Raw genomic sequence first — 20,630 nt, forward strand, 5'->3', positions numbered from 1 at the left:
AGAAGAAACGCAGAGAGAATACATGACTTGTCCAAAGCCCAGACTTCAGATCCACTGATGTCCTCCACATAATGCCTCTGAGGATCCACCCACTCAAGGAAGATGTAAATAAAAAATGAGCCTGCTTCTTTCCAGCTTCTTCCCCTTGATGGGAGATCAGGTGTCCCTGGGCTGAAAAGGAATCATTTGTGTGCACCTATGCCAAGGGAGATAGATAGGAAGATATTGGGGGTCATTGTTTCACTTGTTTTTTTCATCACTATAACCAAAATACCTGACAAGTGCAACTTAGAGGAGGCAAAGTTTATTTGGGGCTAATGGTTTCTGAGGTCTTGGTCCATAGACACCTGACTCCATTGCTCTGGGCCCCTGGTGAGGCAGAGAGCATCATGGAGGAAGGGCCCAGCCAAGGAAAGCACTCAGCTCATGGTGGGGTCAGGAAGGGAGGGGCAGCAGGAAGAATAACCCTTCCAGGACATACCCCTAGTGACCCACCTCCTCCAGCCATTGTCCCCACCTGCCTACAGTTACCACACAGTCAGTCATTCAAATTAGGATGGATGACTAGGTTACAGTTCACACAATCTAATCATTTTATCTCTGAATATTCCTGCATTAACAGGAGATTTGGGGGAACACTTCATATCCAAACAATAAGTCTTCCAAGCTGATAGATATATTCTGATTTGAATATTAGTTAATTGCTTATAGTGTATTTATCTGCATATAGTGAATGAGATTAATTTTAATAAATACTATCCCAGGCTAAACTTGGGACTACAAGATTGTGACTACAGATTCACATTATGGATTTTCATTTGGAATATGGATTTGGCCTCTCCCATGAACATCCCTACTCCAGCCTTTCAACAGCCCTCGTTCTTCTGTCGAATTTCTTCTGATAGATCAGGAGGGAGATGGAGAGGCCATATGTATTTTGAAAGTTATTTGCCTAAGTGCATAGCTCTCAAAAAACTTGATTCTGACTTTTCCTTGGCAAGTCATGAATAAGTAAAGTTTTCAGGTGATCATTCTCCACAGAGTTATAAAAAGAAAATTAAAAGCAAGATCAATTGTGCTTTTGAAAAATACTAAAAAAAAAAAAAACAAAAAACAAAAAACTCTGCATTTTTTATAACTACCAGAAACCAAGAATTTCTAAAGCTAATTCCTATTTCTGTTCTGTGGGTCATGGTGGCATAAGCATTCTGAATTAAAAGCCAGAGGTCTGTATTCACATATTCAAATTAATTTATTCAGCAAATAAGCATAGAGTCCACCCTGACTCGGCCAAGTATGTGTTGGGTTTACAGTTGTGGGCAAAACAAAATCTCTGATCTAAAGAAGCATGTTAAACTGGGCAAAGAGAAACAAAGGACAGAGGCCAATTCAGTCTCTGGTTTTCAACAAAACACATCAAGAGGTCAAAGTTCAACCATCTGATGTCCTCTCCAAGACACTGACCTGGAAGATTACAGGAAGCTATCAACACAAACAAATGGCTGGCCTCCCATCTACAACTGAATTTCAGAAAGCCAAGTAAAAAACTTGTCCACGACAGTCGCATGCACAAAAACGCACTGGAAAATGCTATCCTTGCAGAGGAATTTGAGCGGAGGTAGATTGCTCAGAAGGGTGGGCGTCTGGGAGGGAATACACATCCGTCAAGGCCTCCTCCTCCCGGTGCCTGGGAGGCTTCTTCCACTTTCTTGCACCTGTTCTGCTGTTGTATTTGTACACATTCCCAGACACTGTGAGAAGAAAGACCAAAACACAGGGACAGTGAACCACAACCAACCTGCAAAACATTTATGCATTGCACCAAACGTTTATTGAGCATTTGCTACACAGCTGACACAGTGACAAGTTTCTCTTCTCAAGTCTTTGGAAACAAAATGAGGTATGGTGTGACTTTACAGACAGTGACATCTGGAAAATTCTCTTGTGGGACGGAACCATTCTGCATCTTGGCTGTGATGGCAGTTATATAAATCTTTACATATGATTCAATTTCATAGAACTATATTTTATATATATATATATATATATATGTGTGTGTGTGTGTGTGTGTGTACATATATATTTTTAAATGTATAGTTGTAGATGGACACAATGTCTTTATTTTATTTATTTATGTGGTGCTGAGGATAGAAACCAGTGTCCCACACATGAGAGGCAAGCACTCTACCACTGAGCCACAACCCCAGCCCACATATATATATTTTAAGTACATGTAAAAGTCAGGCAAGATGGTACATGCCTGTAATCCCAGCAGCTCAGGAGGCTGAGGCAGGAGGATTGCAAGTTTGAGGCCAGCCTCAGCAACTCAGCAAGACCCTAAGCAACTCAATGAGATCCTGTCTCTAAATATAATACAAAAAAAAAAGGGCTGGGGATTTGTCTCAGTGGTTGAGTGCCCCTGGATTCAATCCCCGGTACCAAAAATTAAAAATTAAAAAATTTTAAAAATTAAAAATAAATAAAAAGGACTAAAGATATAACTGAGTGGCAAAGCACCCCTCAGTTCAATCCCTAGCACCAAAAATAAAAAGTACACTTAAAAAAAAAAACTCATGAAATCTGAGTAGTCTGTGGTCTATTACATTGTATGGCACCAATGCCAATTTTCTGGTTTGGGCACTATTAAAAAAATGACCTTTAAGAGAAGCTTGGTGACAGAGGAGTACATATACAGTAACTCTGTAGTATTTTTGGAAATTGTTTGTGGGTCTGTAATTATTTTAAAAACAAAAGTTAAAAAAAAGCATGTCCCCCCACCCCAAAAAAAATTATCCTCTAATTGTTCTAAGGTTTTACCAACCATGTTCATAGAAATAATAGTGAAATGAGAGTAATATACAAGAGAAAAAGATGCAAGGCAGAGCCTGATGAAGTCAATTGTTTTGTGTGTGTGTGACTAAGATGTAATTAACAAATCAACACAGTAACAGTAATAATAATGGACGACTATGTTGCTTACTACATGCCAAATCCACCCAACATCCCTATGGGGTATTTTATATATTATTAGAAACACTTTAGAAATGAGGAAACTGAGGCACGGAGATGCCGAGCCCCTTGCCATTGCCACCACTGGCAGACCTGGATTGAACCCAGGCAGTCTGGCTGCAGAGCTGTTAGGGTTGGATGTGAGGTGTCCCCCAGAAGCTAACGGGTGAGATGGTGCAGGAAGGTCCAGAGGAGACATGACTGGGTTGTGAGAGCCTTAACCCAACCAGTGAATGGATCCCTGATGGGATTAACTGGGTGGTGGCTGGAGGCAGGTGGGTGTGGCTGGAGGAGGGGGCATTGGGGGCGTGGCTTTGGGGTCTCTATTTGTCTCTGGAGAGTGGAGTCTCTCTCTGCTTCCTGATCACCATGTGAGCTGCTTCCCTCCACCACACTCTTCCTCCATGATGTCCTGCCTCCCCTCGAGCCCGAGGAATGGAGCCTGCTGTCTATGGACTGGAACCTCTGAAACCACGAACCCCACATAAACTTTTCTCTCCTGAAATTGTTCTTGTCAGTCACAACAGCAAAAAAAAAGCTGACTAAAACAAGAGCTCTAAATGCTGACCACATAGATTAGGGGGCCATGTCCTATTTTACTTTTAGGGGGTTCCAAGAACAAAATAGTACCTCATGCTTCACTTTCTAAGTCCCACAGAACTTTTGATTAAAATTTTAAAAAAGACATCCTATCCATCTATAATTAAAAATATATTTTTTTAAAAGTCCATTCATTGAAAAGGTGATTCTTCTGGCAGGGCCACCATGCTGGAGTGGACAATGCACTTCACTGAAAAGCCCCTTCCTCCAAAAAGAAAAGAATCCATTATGCCACACACACACACACACACACACACACACATACAAAAACAAAAAACAAAAAAACTTGACCATCATTCCATACTTCATCTCAGAACTTGAAAATAAATTGCTGAGGATCAAACATCCAGGTTCAAAATAAGCCAAATGCAGGAGTCCAAACACATGGTAACCAGTCCTCCAGAATGAGAAGATGAAAACTGCTGGGCACTGGCCAAGTGCCAGTCAGGGACTGCAGTAGCTGTTGCCTATACAGATTCGTGGACGCCATTTTTTTTTAATGGAAGAACTAGAACAGAGTTTTTGGTGGTGCACTGCTTTTTACCAGGCTGTTCACAGGTAAGCAGGGTCATGAATAGTACTAAGGATGAGGGTTCCTGTGTCAGACTGCCTGGCTTCTCATGGTAACTCTTTCCTCTTATTAAATGATGATTCTGGGCTATTGACCTTGCCTCTACCAGTTCACTCATTTTTAAAAATAATGGTAATATAATTCCAGTGGCTCAGGAGACTGAGGCTGGAGGATCACGAGTTCAAGGCCAGCCTTGGCAATTTTGCAAGGCCTTAAGCAACTCAGAGAGACCTTGTCTCTAAATAAAATACAAAAAAGGGCTGGGGATGTGGCTCAGTGGTTAAGCACCTCTGGGTTCAATCCCTGGTACAAAAAAAAAAAAAGTCCTTAACATGGGTACAATAATGGTATCTCCATCACAGGAAAGTAGAAATAGAAGGCAATCTCATTGTTGGGAGGATTAAGTAGGACCTGCCATTCTGGCATAGTAATCACTCAGTAAATGTTCATGGATACTTTTAATTGATTCTTGGAAATTAAAAGTCATAGGAGCATATTTAATATAAACCAGATTCGAATACGACTAGTGTGTTTTTAATTTAATAAAATATGTTTAAAAGGAGTGACTTTCTTTAGGGAGAACCTAGAAGTTAGTAATAAAGCATCAATAATTTCATGCCAAGATATCCAAAGCTGTCAGGAATTCATTAAGTATCACAAGCTGTTGTAGTACCAAGGAGACTTTCGTGACTAATGCCCCATGTTAAGTGACATTTTGCACAGTGATTTTTACAAGTTAGTACAGTTATGCTTAAACTGCACAATCACCACCATGAAGCAGACAACATAGGTTTTTCAGCTGGGAAAAGGGAGATGCAGGAAGGTTAAATGCTTTGCCCCAAGTTCATTCGGAGCATTGTTGACTGTCCACACTGAAACCCTCATCTTCTAACTTCTCCACCTCCAAGGCTTTTACAGACCCTCCAGCAACTTCCTTCGTATTCCTCCCGAATCCTTGAGGAGTGCAACTGAGTAATGGTGACATCCCCCAAACATCAGTTGCCTCCCATGATTTAACTGACTGCTTTATCTGATCCCTGCCTGGCCCTAAAGGGGATGGCATTAGGACAGATCTCATTTTGCAAAGCATAATAACAAGCAATTTATTCCATATAGTTTAATATCCAAACAGGCAAAATTGGGCTTCACTCAAAAGATAATTAAGCACCATACCTGGATCAATGGCTTCTCCATCAAACATGGTCTCATACACAATGGTTTCCTTTGAAAAAACACAGATTGTTAGCAATAAAGTTGGCTTGATAAAATTAGTTTTGATATGTGTTGAATTCTTTGAGCAGATTACTTCTTATAAATTACCTCATCTTTCTAATCTATAGAGTGCTCAGCCTAGGGACCAAAACTTCTGGGTGTGCTTATCTCCTCCCAATCCCATCCCCCATATCAGTCTACTTGCCATGACCCCTGTTAACTCTGGTCTTTTTTTTTTTTTAATTCCCCACATTTTGCAGCCAGGGGTACCAGGGATTGAACTCAGGGGTGCTTCACTACTGAGCCCCATCCCCAGCCCTTTTTTGTATTTTATTTAGAGACAGGGTCTCACTGAGTTGCTCAGTGCCTTTGCTGTTGGCTGAGGCTGGCTTGGAACTCACAATCTTTCTGCCTAAGCCTCCCGAGCTGATGGGATGATAGGTGTGCACCACCACGCTGGGCTTACTGCCCACATTTTTTGTTGGTGCATTATAGTTGTACATAAAGGTGGGATTTGTTGTTACATATTTATGCAAGCACACAATATAACAATATAATTTGTCCAATATCATTTTCTAGTATTTTCTCTTCCCTTGTCCCTCCCCCTGGTCCCTTTCCTCTCTTCTACTGATTTCCCTTCCATTTCCATGAGTTCTTTTCAGTTCCTCTTTTTTTTTTTAATGTGAAATTTCATCTTGATGAGAGGTATTACAGGTTACACTATGCCACTCCCCCAAATTCATACATTGGCATTCTAACCCCCAGTACCTAAGGACATCACTCCATTTGGAGATAGGGTTTTTAAAAAGTAAAATGAGGTCCTAGAGGCAGAACTTAATCCAATACAGAAAATGTTTTTATAAAAAGAGGAAATCAGGACATTAAAAGCAAAGACCACCCTCACAAACATGTGAGGACACAGCCAGAAGGCAGCTCTCAGCAAGCCGAGGAGAAAGGACTCAGAAGTACCAAACCTGCCCAACACCCTGATCATGACTTCTAGCATTGGGAACCATGAGAAATAAAGTTCTGTTGTTTAAGCCACCCAGTCTGGTATTTTGTTACAGCAGCTCTTAGCAAACTAATACAGGTGGTTAGGTGGCATCCATTTCCTAAGGGAAGAGGCAGGGGAAAGAAGCTCTGAGTGAGAACAAGCTCATGAGACAATGTCATGGTCAGTAAAGACTCAGGTAAAAAGGTCCTTGGAGGCCAGTGGAGAGAAAAATTAGAGATGAAAACTAAAAATGCCCTTCTTTTCTAGCCTACATTTAATTTTCCTAGAACCAGTCTACACTTGGTTATGTGAATTATTCAATGAATATGAGTCAGCCAGTTTGAAAATAATTTGCGTGCTCTAGGGCACAGATTTCCCATCTGCTTAAAAACTCGAAGGTTGAAGAACTTATTCAGCTCTATCAAATATATAATTTATTTTCAAATATTGCTTTTATTTTTAACTAATGATGAAAGGTGCAGGATTTCCATTATCTAGAGTTGTTCTGGCTGCAGAAACAGATAAATTGAAATTATGTTATTTCCTTTCTCTGATGCTTGTGTCAATTTACCATATGTCTATATGGAACCTCCATTTGCACAACAACTATGAGGAAAATGTAGCGTGATTTTTTTTTTAACCATAGAGGGATCACAAAAATGCACTTACTGTTAACACTTCTAATTTTTTACTTCTGCTTCCTGTAAAGACCTTTTCTTTCTGATTATTATCCCCTGTTCCAAAACAAATAAACAAAAACAGGTATCTGGTGAGAGGCACGTTAAAAATCACACAATTTAAGGATAATTGTGTAACAATTGGCAATCTATATCTTACCTGCAATATACTTCATTCGTCTGTAGAGAAAGAAAATTTGACAAAATATCAGCTTCATTATGCTAACACATGGTGAAAAAAAATCGATTTCATTCAATAGTCAGCACATGACTATTATTACATCATCCTATATTCCCAGGAAAAAAATGAAATATTCTATGAGGAATAATAAAATGGTCTGCATCAACTACCACTACACACTTAATACACCATCAATAAATTCTATTTAGTTAATGAAAATTCAGTTCCAACTCTAATTTTGAAGCTATGATATTTTGTACCCTGAGGAGCTCTTTTTGGATAATGATAAAAGCAGCTTCATTCTATACATTTTTTGGATTTTTCTGTCCAGCATCAGACAGATGGAAAGACACACAGATGCTCAGAGAGGGTACCTGCATGGATTACCCATCCTAGGCTCACTCCCAGCAATGGTCAAACAGCTGTCCATCAAAGTACTTGCAAAAAAATAATAAGGGAGAGTTGTTTATTTCTAAATGTATTTGTTTAAAACATCTTCCCACCGAAAATCTGTTGCAAATGTTCTATGATATAATTCAATAATTTGTTGTTACTAAAAAGAAAGGTCCCCAACTGTTTCTGGGATGGAGTGGGTTTGGGATCATTGGTGAAAAGGGTTTTGTATCCCAAATGCTTTCCTCTGTGCCCCACAAAAGCAAAATTAGACAGAGCCCTCAGATTGGAGATCACCGAACCTCAATTGATTTTAACTCTTCACTCAAAAAGTTAGAAAAAAAATCACATACTTGGATCTGGACTTGGAGACTTCTTTGGTCATTAAATGACAGCACTCCATAATGTTTCCATATCTCCAAAGCAGAAAACACACCCAGGAAACCAATCCAGCAAAGAAAATAGCCATCAGAGTGAAGATGAAAGGAATGTACCAGTCCCGGGATTTGTATGTGTTGATAGCTGTGTACACAATGGTCAGACCTTTTCTTTGCTGGGAAAATTATTTCAAAGCAAACAGAGCATTAGTTGGTGTTTTCAGAGAGCATCTGTTCACACACACAGTAGCATCCGCACAGAGCCATAATTCCACACAGACAATGGGGTATTGACTCAGGCATACTTATTTTTATACTCCACAGGTGATACTGAGAAATACCACAACATAAAGAAGCCACCCAATTAAGAATATAAAGACTTGAATTGCTCAGCCATAAAGAAGAATGAAATTATGGCATTTGCTGGTAAGTGGGTGGAACTGGAGACTATCATGGTAAGTGAAATAAGTCAGTCCCAAAAAACTAGAGGAGGAATGTTCTCTCTGATATGTGGATGCTAATACACAATGGGAGTGGGGTAGAAGTTCATTGGGTTAGACAAAGGGGAATGAAGGGAGAGGAGAGGAATGGGAATGGGAAAGATAGTGGAATGAATGGGACAGAACTTTCCCATGTTCATATAGGAACACACGACCAGGGAAACTCCACATCATATCCAACCACAAGAACGGGAAGTTAGACTCCATGTATGTGTGATATGTCAAAATGTACTCTATTGTCTTATATAACTAAAAAGAACAAAAAATTTAAAGACTTGAGCTGCATTCAGTGACCATTCTGTGATCCTAAACAAACCATTTCTCTTTTTGCCCTCAGTCTTCCCATCCATAAAAGGGGGCTGAACTAGATGGTATCTGAGGTCCTTTTAGGTTTACATGCCCCCATTATCTGCTCCACATATAGTTAACCCTTTTGTGCAGTTCAAAGGCCAGTATATCTTGAAAATCATATATTCTGGTGAAAAGATTTACCACCTTTTTTTTTGCTTCTATTTCAGAGGATAGAAGACAATAAAATATACCCTACACTGTTCAACAGAATAGACTTCAACTTGGGTGTCTCAGAAGCCATTCTGGAATTCTACAGAAACACTGCATATCTATTTTTTAAATGATAAGCTACTAGAGGGTCTGCTAAGCTTCACAGGGTTGGATTGAAGATGTGATGAGCAGATGAATATATGCCATGTGGTACTGTCCTGGCACTCTGTGGGTGCCATGACCATGCATAGCATGGCTGCTACAGAATAATCATTTAAGGTGCCTATTTGCTGAGAATTTAAATTGATAAAATTCATTGAAATTCACTGAATATCAGGCTTTTCTGGTAGGCAGGGCTTTCAGATAATTCAGACACAATTAGCTGCTTAGGGGTCCTCTATGTTCCATATGCCATTATCACAAATTCTTTTCCACCCATATCATTTATATGAACAGGTGCACACTGTAAAATGTGGCCCGGGTGGTTGGATGGGGGCAGAGCTTTCAAGTGGAAAGGCATTTGGGGGAAGTGTTGCCCTGATCAGACTTCTAACCTTCCTAAATAAAACTGGAATTTACAGTACAGTATTTTCTGCACAGAGACTCAAATTCTATAACTCTTTACTTCAGAACTTGTTGGGGGAGGTGGCGTATTGGCTCTTGTCACATAAATATCTATAATAGCAGTGCCTGTCCTGGGCTTGCTGGATTTGCCGTATTTCAGATTGTCATCAATTACGTGCACCACAAGATGGTACTGCCGCCGCGGTTCAGCTCCAGACTCAAACTTAAAAGGATTCTTCACGATCAATTTTGGAGTATTTGAACCTCGAATTGGATCAAATCCAAAGTGATTGTTCTCATTTCCTTTAAAAGGAATAATTGAAAAATCAGAATCATATTAAGATACATTGATCTCCTCAAGCGACTTTAAATTAGTATTTTAACCCCATAGGGGTTAAAATAAATTTCCATTGTATCCTGAATTCCCAAATCTATACATGGCTTTTAATAAAACTGGGATAAAAATAAGCAATAAACGTAGTTGGTTAGAGAATACATTTTCAGGTTAAGATCATGAGTCTGATGTCCACACATGGCTAGCAAAGCTCATGCTAATGTCTAGCAATCCCACCTACCTGATTCCTCTTCCTTAATCTTCTACTCAGAGCTATTGCATTTATACGTTTATCTAGGTCAGTATCAAATGAACCAGTCAAACCACAGAGTATCTATAGATTCCCCTAAGTTGAAGTCTTCCCTATGGCCTTGGGGACATTTTTATAAACAAGATGCACATGGTCCCTTTCTTCGTGGAGCTTATTAAGTTATGAAGCAAGGGGAATAGATATCAAAGTAGTCCTCCTAATTAATTGGCAATGTGTTTACTGATCTCCAGGCTCCTGTTCTTTTAGACAAATGAGACAGAAGTGGCCTCTGTGCTTTAAATTGGTCTCTTTTTTTATGATGGTTCACAGTACCAAGTAACTTTTTTTTTTTGGTACTGGGGATTGAACTCAGGGGCACTCAACCACTCAGCCACATCCCCAGCCCTATTTTGCATTTTATTTAGAGACAGGGTCTCACTGAGTTGCTTAGCACCTTGCTGTTGCTGAGGCTGGCTTTGAACTCGAGATCCTCCTGTCTCAGCCTCCCAAGATGCTGAGATTACAGGCATGCACCACCACGCCTGGCCCAAGAAACTTTTTTATAGTACTTATTGTAGTTCATAACTTTATAATTGTTGCATTTACTATTAGTTTAATGAGCAATGAGAGACATAAATATAGATCCTTATCTGTCTTGGATACTTCTGTGTACCCATTTCCTAGCACAATGCTTGATATATCATTGGTTTCCAGGATCTGTCTTCCACAGAAGACAAGATAGTGACTAAAGTTGATTTGGATCTGTGCAAATGCAGCAATTATATACCCAAAACATCTATCTTAATGGACTTGTATCTTCAAAGGGAAGGTGGCTGCTCTTCTCAGCCAGCACCATGGACAGCGGACTTAGCTCCTAGTGCAACCCTTAGCCTTTCCCATGCAAAGTACTTTGTGGTCAAAATATCCATGAAGTCACTGATACTCCCATTACAGGAAGAAATAAGTTAGATATGTAGAAATGAAAGTGAGGCCTTGAGGAAACTTAATGCTATAAATATAAACTTAATCATTTCTAGGGTTATGTATCATGCCTTACACAATATAACTAATGTCAATTTGACACATGCACATGATTAAAAGAAATAATTAAATCATCCACCAGAAGCTATCTCAAAGCGCATTTCAAAATCTTGTGAATCTCTGTCGTGACAGCTCAGTTTGAAGCCATTGACGTTTGTCCCAGCAACAACGTTGTCAAAAATGACGGCCTTAGAGAGATAGGGTGTGCAGACAGGTGCTTCATCATTCTCATCTTCGATGTCAACAGTGACCTGTCAGGCGATGGGGAGAGAAGAAACATCACATCCATATCGTGTGACTGTTTGTGCACAAAATCAGAAATAAGCAAAACTGGGTAGAGACAGATCATTTGGAATTATTAAATTAAAAAGTCTCCAATTTTGAGTTTGCAGAAATGTTCCTGCAGATTTGGATTCTGGCTGTCATTCAACTAGTCAGTGGTTTATTATTTCCTGGGTCAACTGTGACATTCAGTGTAGCCATTACGGAGAGATGTGGGCTCATTAGAGGAACCTTCGGAAGGCTCGCAAATTATGTAAATGATGACAAAAGGAAAGCTAAAGAACAGTGCCTTGAAAAGTTGTAATCCCTTGAATGCTTTAAATAGCTATGCTTAATGGCAAACATCTTTCTTAACGAAGAGCCTCCTCTTCACTCTTCCTTGAAGTCTGGTTTATTTTATTGGTAACAATATGATCACTTCAAATATGCTCTGACCTTAATCAGAAGGTGTTATCAATCTTTGCTTAATTAAAACACTATACACCAGGAAACTGACTTACCTGGGAAAAGATCAAAATATCAAGGATTTTAAAATGTCAGTGATCGAATGAATGCTAGTCAACCTAGAAAGGTTACCTGCCCACCTCTCAGATGACTCATAACTTTCTCAGCAACATTCACAGAAGAATCCCGGGTGTGCCTACATTTGCAAGTTTTATCTTTTCAAAAATGTTTTCTGTAATGTTTTAACCACGCAGCTAAACTCTTAAGGAGTCATTCATTCTTTAATGCTGCTTCTATAGATTGAATACTTGTGCTTCCTATTTAATGTGAGGTATTATAAGTACATGGATTTTAGGGATATTTCTGTGATATAATGAAAATAGCACTGGACTTGGACTCGGAACAGAACTCTTGATTGAAACCTGGGTCACCTACTAGCTTCTTTATTTGGTGTAAGCAGCTTAACCTTGCTTTTCTCAACCTTTAAATATAAGGTCTATGTGTGTGTGTGTGTGTGTGTGTGTGTGGTTTTCAGATGCTTACTTCTTTTTTATTTGTTCTAATTAGTTAAACATGACAGTAGAATGCATTTTGACACAATGTACACATACAGAGCACAACTTCTCCTTCCTCTGGCTGAACATGGTGCAGAGTCACACTTGTAGTGTAATCATACATGTATATAGGGTAATAATGTCCATCTCATTCCACCATTTTTCCTACCCCCAACACTCCCTCCCCTCCTCTAACTCCCTTCTGCCCAATCTAAAGTTCCTGCATTCTTCCCTACCCCTGCTCCCAATTATGGGTCAGCATCCACTCATCAGAGAAAACACTGGTCTTTGGTTTTGGGGGGAATTGTCTTATTTTAGCCTGATATTCTCCAGATCCATCCATTTACCTGCAAATGCCATAATTTCATTCTTCTTTAAGGCTGAGTAATATTCCACTAAAACACAAAATCTTAATCCCTACCATCCTATGAGTGGCTGGGGGCACAAATTCATTCCTTTCAATGAATATTGATTCAACATTTTCTATGTGTCAAGCACTGGCCTAGACATAGAAGCTACAGAAGTGAACTGAACAAAGTCCCTGACCTCTAGTGGTGGAGGCAAAGCAATAAACACACTGGCAACTCTATTAGGCAATGTCATACAGTAACTGATGCTATGTGGTCAAGGATATCGAGAACAGCTAACGAGAACTAAGGTGAGACGGTGTTCAGAGAAGGATTTGTTTTTGACCCTTTCTCCTATGTGTGTGTGTGTGTGTGTGTGTATGCACACACGAAAGTTCATGCAATGGGAGATTTACTGGGTGTTCTACTCAGGGGTACTCTATGACTGAGCCCCGTCCTTTTTATTTTATTTATGCATTTATGCATTTTTTGAAATGAGATCTCACGAAATTGCTATGACGGGCCTCAAAGTTGTAATCTTCCTGCCTAAGCTTCCCAAGTCACAAGGATTAGAGGAGTGCACACCACCCCACCCAGCTCCCAGCTCCTATTTCTTCCCTAGTTCCCCATATTTGATATTTGTCCTTTAAGCAAGTATGAAGTCATGAAGTACATTGTATTGATGGTGAGGTTTTTGCTTTGCATCAAAGATATCACATTACAAATATATTTTTAAATATTTTCAGTTGTAGATGGACATGATACCTTTATTTTATTTATTTATTTATTTATTTTTCCGTGGTGCTGAGGATCAAACCCAGCGCCTCGCATGTGCTAGGCAAGTGCTCTACCACTGAGCTACAGCCCCAACCCCGACAAATCTTTTCTGTTCCTATTTCTCCCACACAATGCCCTGTCTGTTCTTTCTATACTGCCATTTCCAGAACTAGTTTGCTATTTCTTCTTGATTCTTAGTACTCCCTAGTATGTATCCATTACTTATTCATTCCCCTAATGATGAGCACATGGATTGCTTCAAATTTCCACCATTACACACAATGTAAAAGGCCTTTACCTACAGGTTTCATTGGGGCAGAGATATTAAAGTGATCATGTGAGCCATGAAGGATATGATTTACAGTCTTAGCGTGTTTTAGAAACAGCAAGACGTTCACGTGGCTGGATTGGAGTAAGTAAGAAGGAGAGAGCTAAGAGCTGGTTTTAATTAGCTTTTTTCACTGTTGCAACTAAAAGACCAACCAGAACAACTGTAGAGGAGGAAAAGTTTATTTGAGGGCTCACAGTTTCAGAGGTCTCAGTCCATAGACAGCAGGCTCCATTCCTTGGGGCTCGAGGGGAGGCAGGACATCATGGAGGAAGAGTGTGGTGGAGGGAAGCAGCTCACATAGTGATCAGGAAGCAGAGAGAGACTCCACTCTCCAGAGACAAATAGAGACCCCAAAGCCACGCCCCCAATGCCCCCTCCTCCAGCTACACCCACCTGCCTCCAGCCACCACCCAGTTAATCCCATCAGAGGTTCATTCACTGGTTGGGTTAAGGCTCTCACAACCCAGTCATGTCTCCTCTGGACCTTCCTGCACTGTCTCACACATGAGCTTCTGGGGGACACCTCACATCCAAACCATAACTAGAGCTGAAGATGAAGAGGCAGCCAGAACCAGGTATAGTGCTGAATACCTGTAATCCCAGCAACTCAGGAGGCTGAGGCAGGAGGATAGCGAGTTCAAAGCCAGCCTCAGCAAAAGCCAGGTGCTAAGCAATTTAGTGAGACCCTATCTCTAAAGAAAACACAAAATAGGGCTGGGGAGGTGGCTCAGGGTCAAGTTTAATCCCCAGTATCCCCCGGTCTCCCCCAAAAAAGCGGTAGCTAGAATCTAGATCGTATAACCCCACAGATCTTGCAAATGATGTTAGAGCCTTGCTAAGTGCAATGGGGAACCAATGGAGAGGTTTGAGAAAGAGGTGATTTGTCTTTTAAATGGATCCCTATGGTTACTGTACGCAGAGTAGAATGGAAGGGCACACAAAGAACTGGAGGACTTATGTGTTGAGCCTGCTACACTAGACCAGGTAAGGACGATGGTGACATAACCAGGTGTCATAGTTTGGATGTGAGGTGTTCCCAAAAGCTCCTGTTAATGCAGGGCTTATCATAGGTAAAATAATAATAATAATAATAATAATAATTTGATTGTGTATAACCCAATCCCTTCTTCCTACTTTGAATAGAATGACCTGATGGGATGGGAACTGAAGAAGGTCGTCACTGGGGATGTGTCCTAGAAGGGTGCATCTTCCCTGTGGCCCTTCCCCCGCCCTCTGCTTCTGGGCCCCACCATGAGCTGAGCATCTCTCCTCCAGGGTCCCATCTCCTCTCTCTTTCTCTCTGCTTCATATCCACCATGATGTTCTGCCTCAGCTTGGGCCCAGAGCCATGGCGTTGGCACCTGTGGACTGAGAACCTCTGATCCCATGAGCCAAATCAAACTTTTCCTCCTCTGAGTTGTTCTTGTCAGGTATTTTGGTCACAGTGATGCAACCTACTGGTAAAACATCAGAATTTTAGCAGTCGACGGGTGGGAGGTGGAAGGATTCGGGACATTTTGAAAGTAGAGAGGATAGAATTGGTGGCTTTCTTGGAGAATTCAGAGTACCTGATAGTGATGAAGGGCCCAGACTTAATCCTACCTCTTTCAACCGAGTTCCCTTGGATACACTACTTAACTTCCACACCTTGGGAACAGAATTCATCCATCTGTGAAAAAGAATATTAGAGATTGCCCCCATGGAATGGGATTGAGGAATAAATGAAACAATCAAGGACATATCATATTACTTGATGTTTATTAGATTCTTAATAAAAAGTGGATGGGACAATAGTGGTGGTGGTGATGATAGATCCCCAAACTTTGGAAACTACAGACCAGTCTCCCTTTCCTGAACTCCTCTGTATCAACGGCTTGGCATTTGCTATGGGCTCTTTAACTTTTCATGTATTAAAATTTTAAGCTCCCCACGGGCATTCAGGGTACCTTAGGCTTCTTTGTAAACCAAGTTATTGTTCGTAAACACCCAATAAATATTCATTAAAAGGAAGAGGGAATGAACATGTCCCTGCTTTGCATTTAGGCAAAACATAAATTCTTTTTATAAGAACAGAGCCACTTGAAATTTTTTTATTCGATCTGCTTTCCCTTCTGCTCATTCGTAATAAGTGAATGATAATTGCCGGTGGTGTCATTCTCTACTATTTGGGGAGTTCATAAATGTCTACTGGAAAAACTGCCACAGGCAGTTCACTCTCCTAGGTATCATCCCGACACGACTAAGCCACATAATTCCAACTTCGTGACTGTAACTCAGTCCCTGCAAAAGTCACTCTAATTGTTGACGTGAATAGATCTGGTGTTTTCCTCACCATGACACACATAAAACCCAATAACCACAAAAACAGAAATCCGGGGGGCTCTGTACAGCGGGGGGTGGAAAGGTACAGTGACTCACCAGGCCACACAAGGCTCTCATAATTCCTTCATCGTATTTCTGTCTCTTCTCCAGTGACAAAACCTTGTAGTGATTAATAACACACACCACACAGTAAATTCAGCAGCACTCACTCCTGGTGTCTTCCAAGAGTCCTTTGATGTTGCTACAGTAATTTAGAGGCCCACACCTTCCCTCACTCTGAGGCCAAGGGAATGCACCATGATTAACCACTGTCATTGTCAACATCACCCTCACTAAGAAGCAGCCTGGGTTTGAGTGTGGTTCTAGAAACTTTGTGAGTATCCTCAGGTATGTTTCCTGAACTCTGTGCCTTGGTTTCCTCATCTGTCGGGTGGAAATGATCATAATATTGCCTGCCTCACACATTTAAGATGAGGGTTAAGTAGATCTGTATATGGAGATGGAGATGACCTACTCCTAGGATAAAAACTGGCTCATGCTAAGTGCTCAAGGTATATTTGCTATAATTACCAGTTCACTGATCCAGTGAGAAGGACAGGAGTTAGTATGTCCTTCATTCTCAACCAAGTCTCTGACTTCAATCACAACATGCACAATATCAAAGAAAACAAGAGAGTGAACAGAGAACCTACAGAAAGGTAGGAAAAAATCCTTCCAGTTACTCTTCCAACGAGGGATTAATATCCAGAATATACAAAGAACTCAAAAAACTCAATGCTAAGAAAAAAAAAATGAACAAATGGGCCAAAGAACTAAATAGAAACTTCTCAAAAGAGGAAATACAAATGGCTAGCAAATACATGAAAAAAAAATGTTCAGCCTCTCTAGCAATCAAAGAAAGGCAAATCAAAACTGCACTATGATTTCATCTCACCCCAATCAGAATGGCAATGATCAAAAACAACAATAATAAATGCTACAGAGGATGTAGGGACAATGTCCACTCATATATTGCTGGTGGGAGTGTAAATTAGTACAACCACTCTGGAAAACACTGTGGAGACTCCTCCAAACTCTAGGAATAGAACCACCATCCAACCCAGCTATCCCCCTCCTCAGTATATACCCAAAAGAACTAAACTCAGCCTATCACAGTGAGACACCCATTTCAATGTTTATAGCAGCATGATTCCCAATAGTCAAATTGTGGAATCAACTCAGATGCCCTTCAACAAATGAATGGTGATGGACTCAGCCATAAAGAAGAATAAAATCAGGGCATTTGCTGATAAATGGATGGCAATAGAGAAAATCATGCTTCTACGTGAAATAAGCCAAACTCAGAAACCAAGAGCTGAATGATTTCTCTCATAAGTAGAAACTAGAGAAAAATAAGGGAAAGAAGGTGGCAGGAAAGGAGCTTGGATATCATAAAGATTTAGGATAGATTAGTAGTGTTGGGAGACCCCCGGCTTCAAAGACTAACTTCTCCATCCCCCAAGAAGAGCTGTCCAATGGTGAGCCCTGCTGGCTCACATGATCCTTACCCACCAATCAGACTAGCCCTGCTGGCTCACATGATCCTTACCCACCAATCAGAAAGCACCCCAGCCAACTGTCAAACCCTTCAACCATTAAATTGTCATTAACTGTCAAATCACCCCAGGCTCTATAAATATGCAGAGCTGTTCCTCAATAAATGGGCATTTTCTCCAAGGGCAAGCCTTGATTGTTATTTCAGGTAGAGTAGGAGGAGAACAAGGAAGAGAGAGGAAGGAAGGGAAAGGGGTAGAAATACGGAATGAAATGAACAATTGCTTGTTGCCTACATATACAAATGTACCAGAAGAATTTCACCTGTTCATATATTCAGAAAATAGTAACCAGAAATTAATAAATAAAGGAGTGAAAGGAAGATCAATAGAAGAGAGGAGAGAGACAGGGGGAGGGAAGAGGAAAGAAAAAGGGTGGGGAGGAGGGGGATTGAAATCAAATTCCTTGTATGTGTCATTTTGTCAAAATGAACCCAAATACCATGTTTAATTATAATGCTATAAAAATAAAAATAAATAAATAAGACAAATGCAAAGGTTCTAGAACCTTCGAGAAGTAGGAGACATTTGTAAGCTTCTCCATTCCCGATGGCTATTCTTGTTGGACCATTCCCATTAGAACAAATTAGAACATAATCATCTCTCTACTTACTGTGGTCACTCCTGTGCGAGGATGAGCTGTGTCGCAGTCCACGGCTTCCACGGTGAGGTTGTATTGCTTCACAGACTCATAGTCCGGCTGTGTGGTGAGTTCGATCATTCCAGAGAGAGGGTGAATCCAAAATCTCTGGACCACCTGGATGTCTCCCTTGATTATCTTGTAGGTCAGACAGTTGGGTGGGTAGTCTTCATCAATGGCGGTCACTCTTCCAACTTTGTGGAAGGCTGCCAAGAAATTGCAGAGGGTTCATTCTTCTTAGGCGCATGCATTACCCTCAAAAGTTGAACCTGCCTTTGATCTTCAGATAGTTTCACAATTTCTCCAAGGGAGAACCCAGATCCCTTTGGACAATGAAATGTGTTTGAAGACTCCACCTCTATGTGATAGGAGGCACATTTAGAGAGAGTCTGTGGCTACTTTAAACCATGTGGCATAAGTCAAATGATCTGAGTTTAAAAAATAGCACAATACTACTAAGCTTAGTTAATCTTAGTATTATGCTAAGATTAGCATCAGATACTGGTTCACAGAGCAGGCTCTTAAACCAGAAATCAGAGGTTCCAAATCTCAGCCCTGTCACTTGAGAGTATAATTCATTGGCTATTTCTATATCCTCTCTGGACTTTATATTCTTCATTTACAAATTAGGAATAACAACAGTATCTTTCATACATTCTTGTTGTGAGGAATGAATGAGTTAAAATAAATAAAGCCCTCAGGGTAGTGCCTGGTACACAGTAATATACTAAATAATTAGATAATGATTCATACACATTCTCTCGTTGAATCTTCTCAACAGCTTGACAATATATATATATACTACTACTATCTCCATTTTACGGTTGCCACATAATCCTCCCCTCAGGACTGTAACTTGGTCCACGTGAAAGTTATTCTGGTGGTGACTGCACCTGTTCTTTTACTTTGAGAGCATGCTCAGGCTTGCTGGTTGAAAGACAAGGGAGGAATCCATGATCCCAATCACTCCCAGACAAAGCCAGGACAGACAAAGCCAACTCTCACAATTTTGAGCAAGTCCCAGAACATGGGCTTATTGCTGTATTGCTCTAATTTTTGTGGAGTTTGTTGCAGAGCATACTGGTGGTAATAGATTACAGTTAGGCTGGGTTTACCTCCAATCACTTTCAATTTAAATCATAAACTCCAGAGCAGATACTTTGCATTCTCCAGTTAGTAAAATACTTCTGAACTGTGTTTGGCTAGCCCACAGATAGAAATGTAGGACATTTGGGCTGCTAATAATCAAGAATAAAGAATGTTAGACCCTGTCTCTAAATAAAATAGAAAAAAAGGGCTGTGGATGGGGCTCAGTGGTTCAGTGCCCCTAGGTTCAATCCTCAGTACAAAAAAAAAAAAAAAAAAAAAAGAATAAAAAATTGTGATGAAGAAACCATTTCATGAGCTGTCTCTACCATCTTGGGCAAGCTCATGGATTTCTTTCTCTGATGGCCTCCTTTTGCCAAGATTTGTGAGTCTTTGACAATGTGCATAATTTAAGCAAGAATTGACCACTCAAGACACCAAGAACAGAGAAAACACATTCATGAAAAAGAATGTCTTATATGGCAATTCCAGAGTATAAACAATCCAACCTGTTGCTTGTTGGAAATGACCATCCTTAAGAGGAAGGAGTCACCACTGACACAAGACCACACAGAAGAGGGCACAGGTGAAATGGCCATCTCTATTATATAGTCCTGGCTAACATTGGAGCCATTTTCACATTATACCTGGTTAAGTATAATGAGAAGCTTATTCTTCCGTAGGTGTAAAATTAACCTTTCAATAAAAATGGAAAGTTATCTTGAGCATCTTTAGCTGAATTTTAAAATAGAGTAATTATGAAACCTTGTAACTCTGCCAAACTTCCTCATCAAAAACTGCTGGAAATGAAATAAGTTTTCCCTTGTGACTCACAACCCAGAGTGATTTAATTTTCATGTGTTTTCTTCTAGATCATTACTGATAAAAAATTTATTTTTGCCTATGCCAACTCCCCTCCAGAAGTTTTCTTTCAATTTATCACATACCATCAGAACATTTTTCTTTTTTTCTTTTTTTTTTACTTTAAATGTTGCTGATTCCCATAATTTTATTAAGGGAAAAAACTTCGTATATATCTCAAGACACATCT

General features: G+C 40.2%; 1 protein-coding gene across 1 annotated transcript in view; it reads right to left on the reverse strand.

Annotated features, from left to right (window-relative positions):
- Nucleotides 1–1,233: 1,233 nt before the first annotated feature.
- The window catches only part of LOC107149713 (cadherin-related family member 3), a 72,397-nt gene continuing 53,000 nt past the window's right edge, over nt 1,234–20,630 (reverse strand). Inside the window, exons 10-17 of the mRNA XM_048801019.1 lie at nt 18,467–18,699; nt 11,284–11,455; nt 9,641–9,882; nt 7,991–8,190; nt 7,224–7,243; nt 7,056–7,120; nt 5,354–5,402; nt 1,234–1,751 (exon numbers count right to left, since the gene is read on the reverse strand). Coding sequence (XP_048656976.1) covers nt 1,591–1,751; nt 5,354–5,402; nt 7,056–7,120; nt 7,224–7,243; nt 7,991–8,190; nt 9,641–9,882; nt 11,284–11,455; nt 18,467–18,699 — 1,142 coding nt within the window. The 3' untranslated portion in view covers nt 1,234–1,590. The remainder of the gene's footprint in view (nt 1,752–5,353; nt 5,403–7,055; nt 7,121–7,223; nt 7,244–7,990; nt 8,191–9,640; nt 9,883–11,283; nt 11,456–18,466; nt 18,700–20,630) is intronic.

Source organism: Marmota marmota, unplaced genomic scaffold (assembly GCF_001458135.2).
Source record: "Marmota marmota marmota unplaced genomic scaffold, marMar, whole genome shotgun sequence".
In the NCBI taxonomy this organism is placed as follows: Eukaryota; Metazoa; Chordata; class Mammalia; order Rodentia; family Sciuridae; genus Marmota; species Marmota marmota.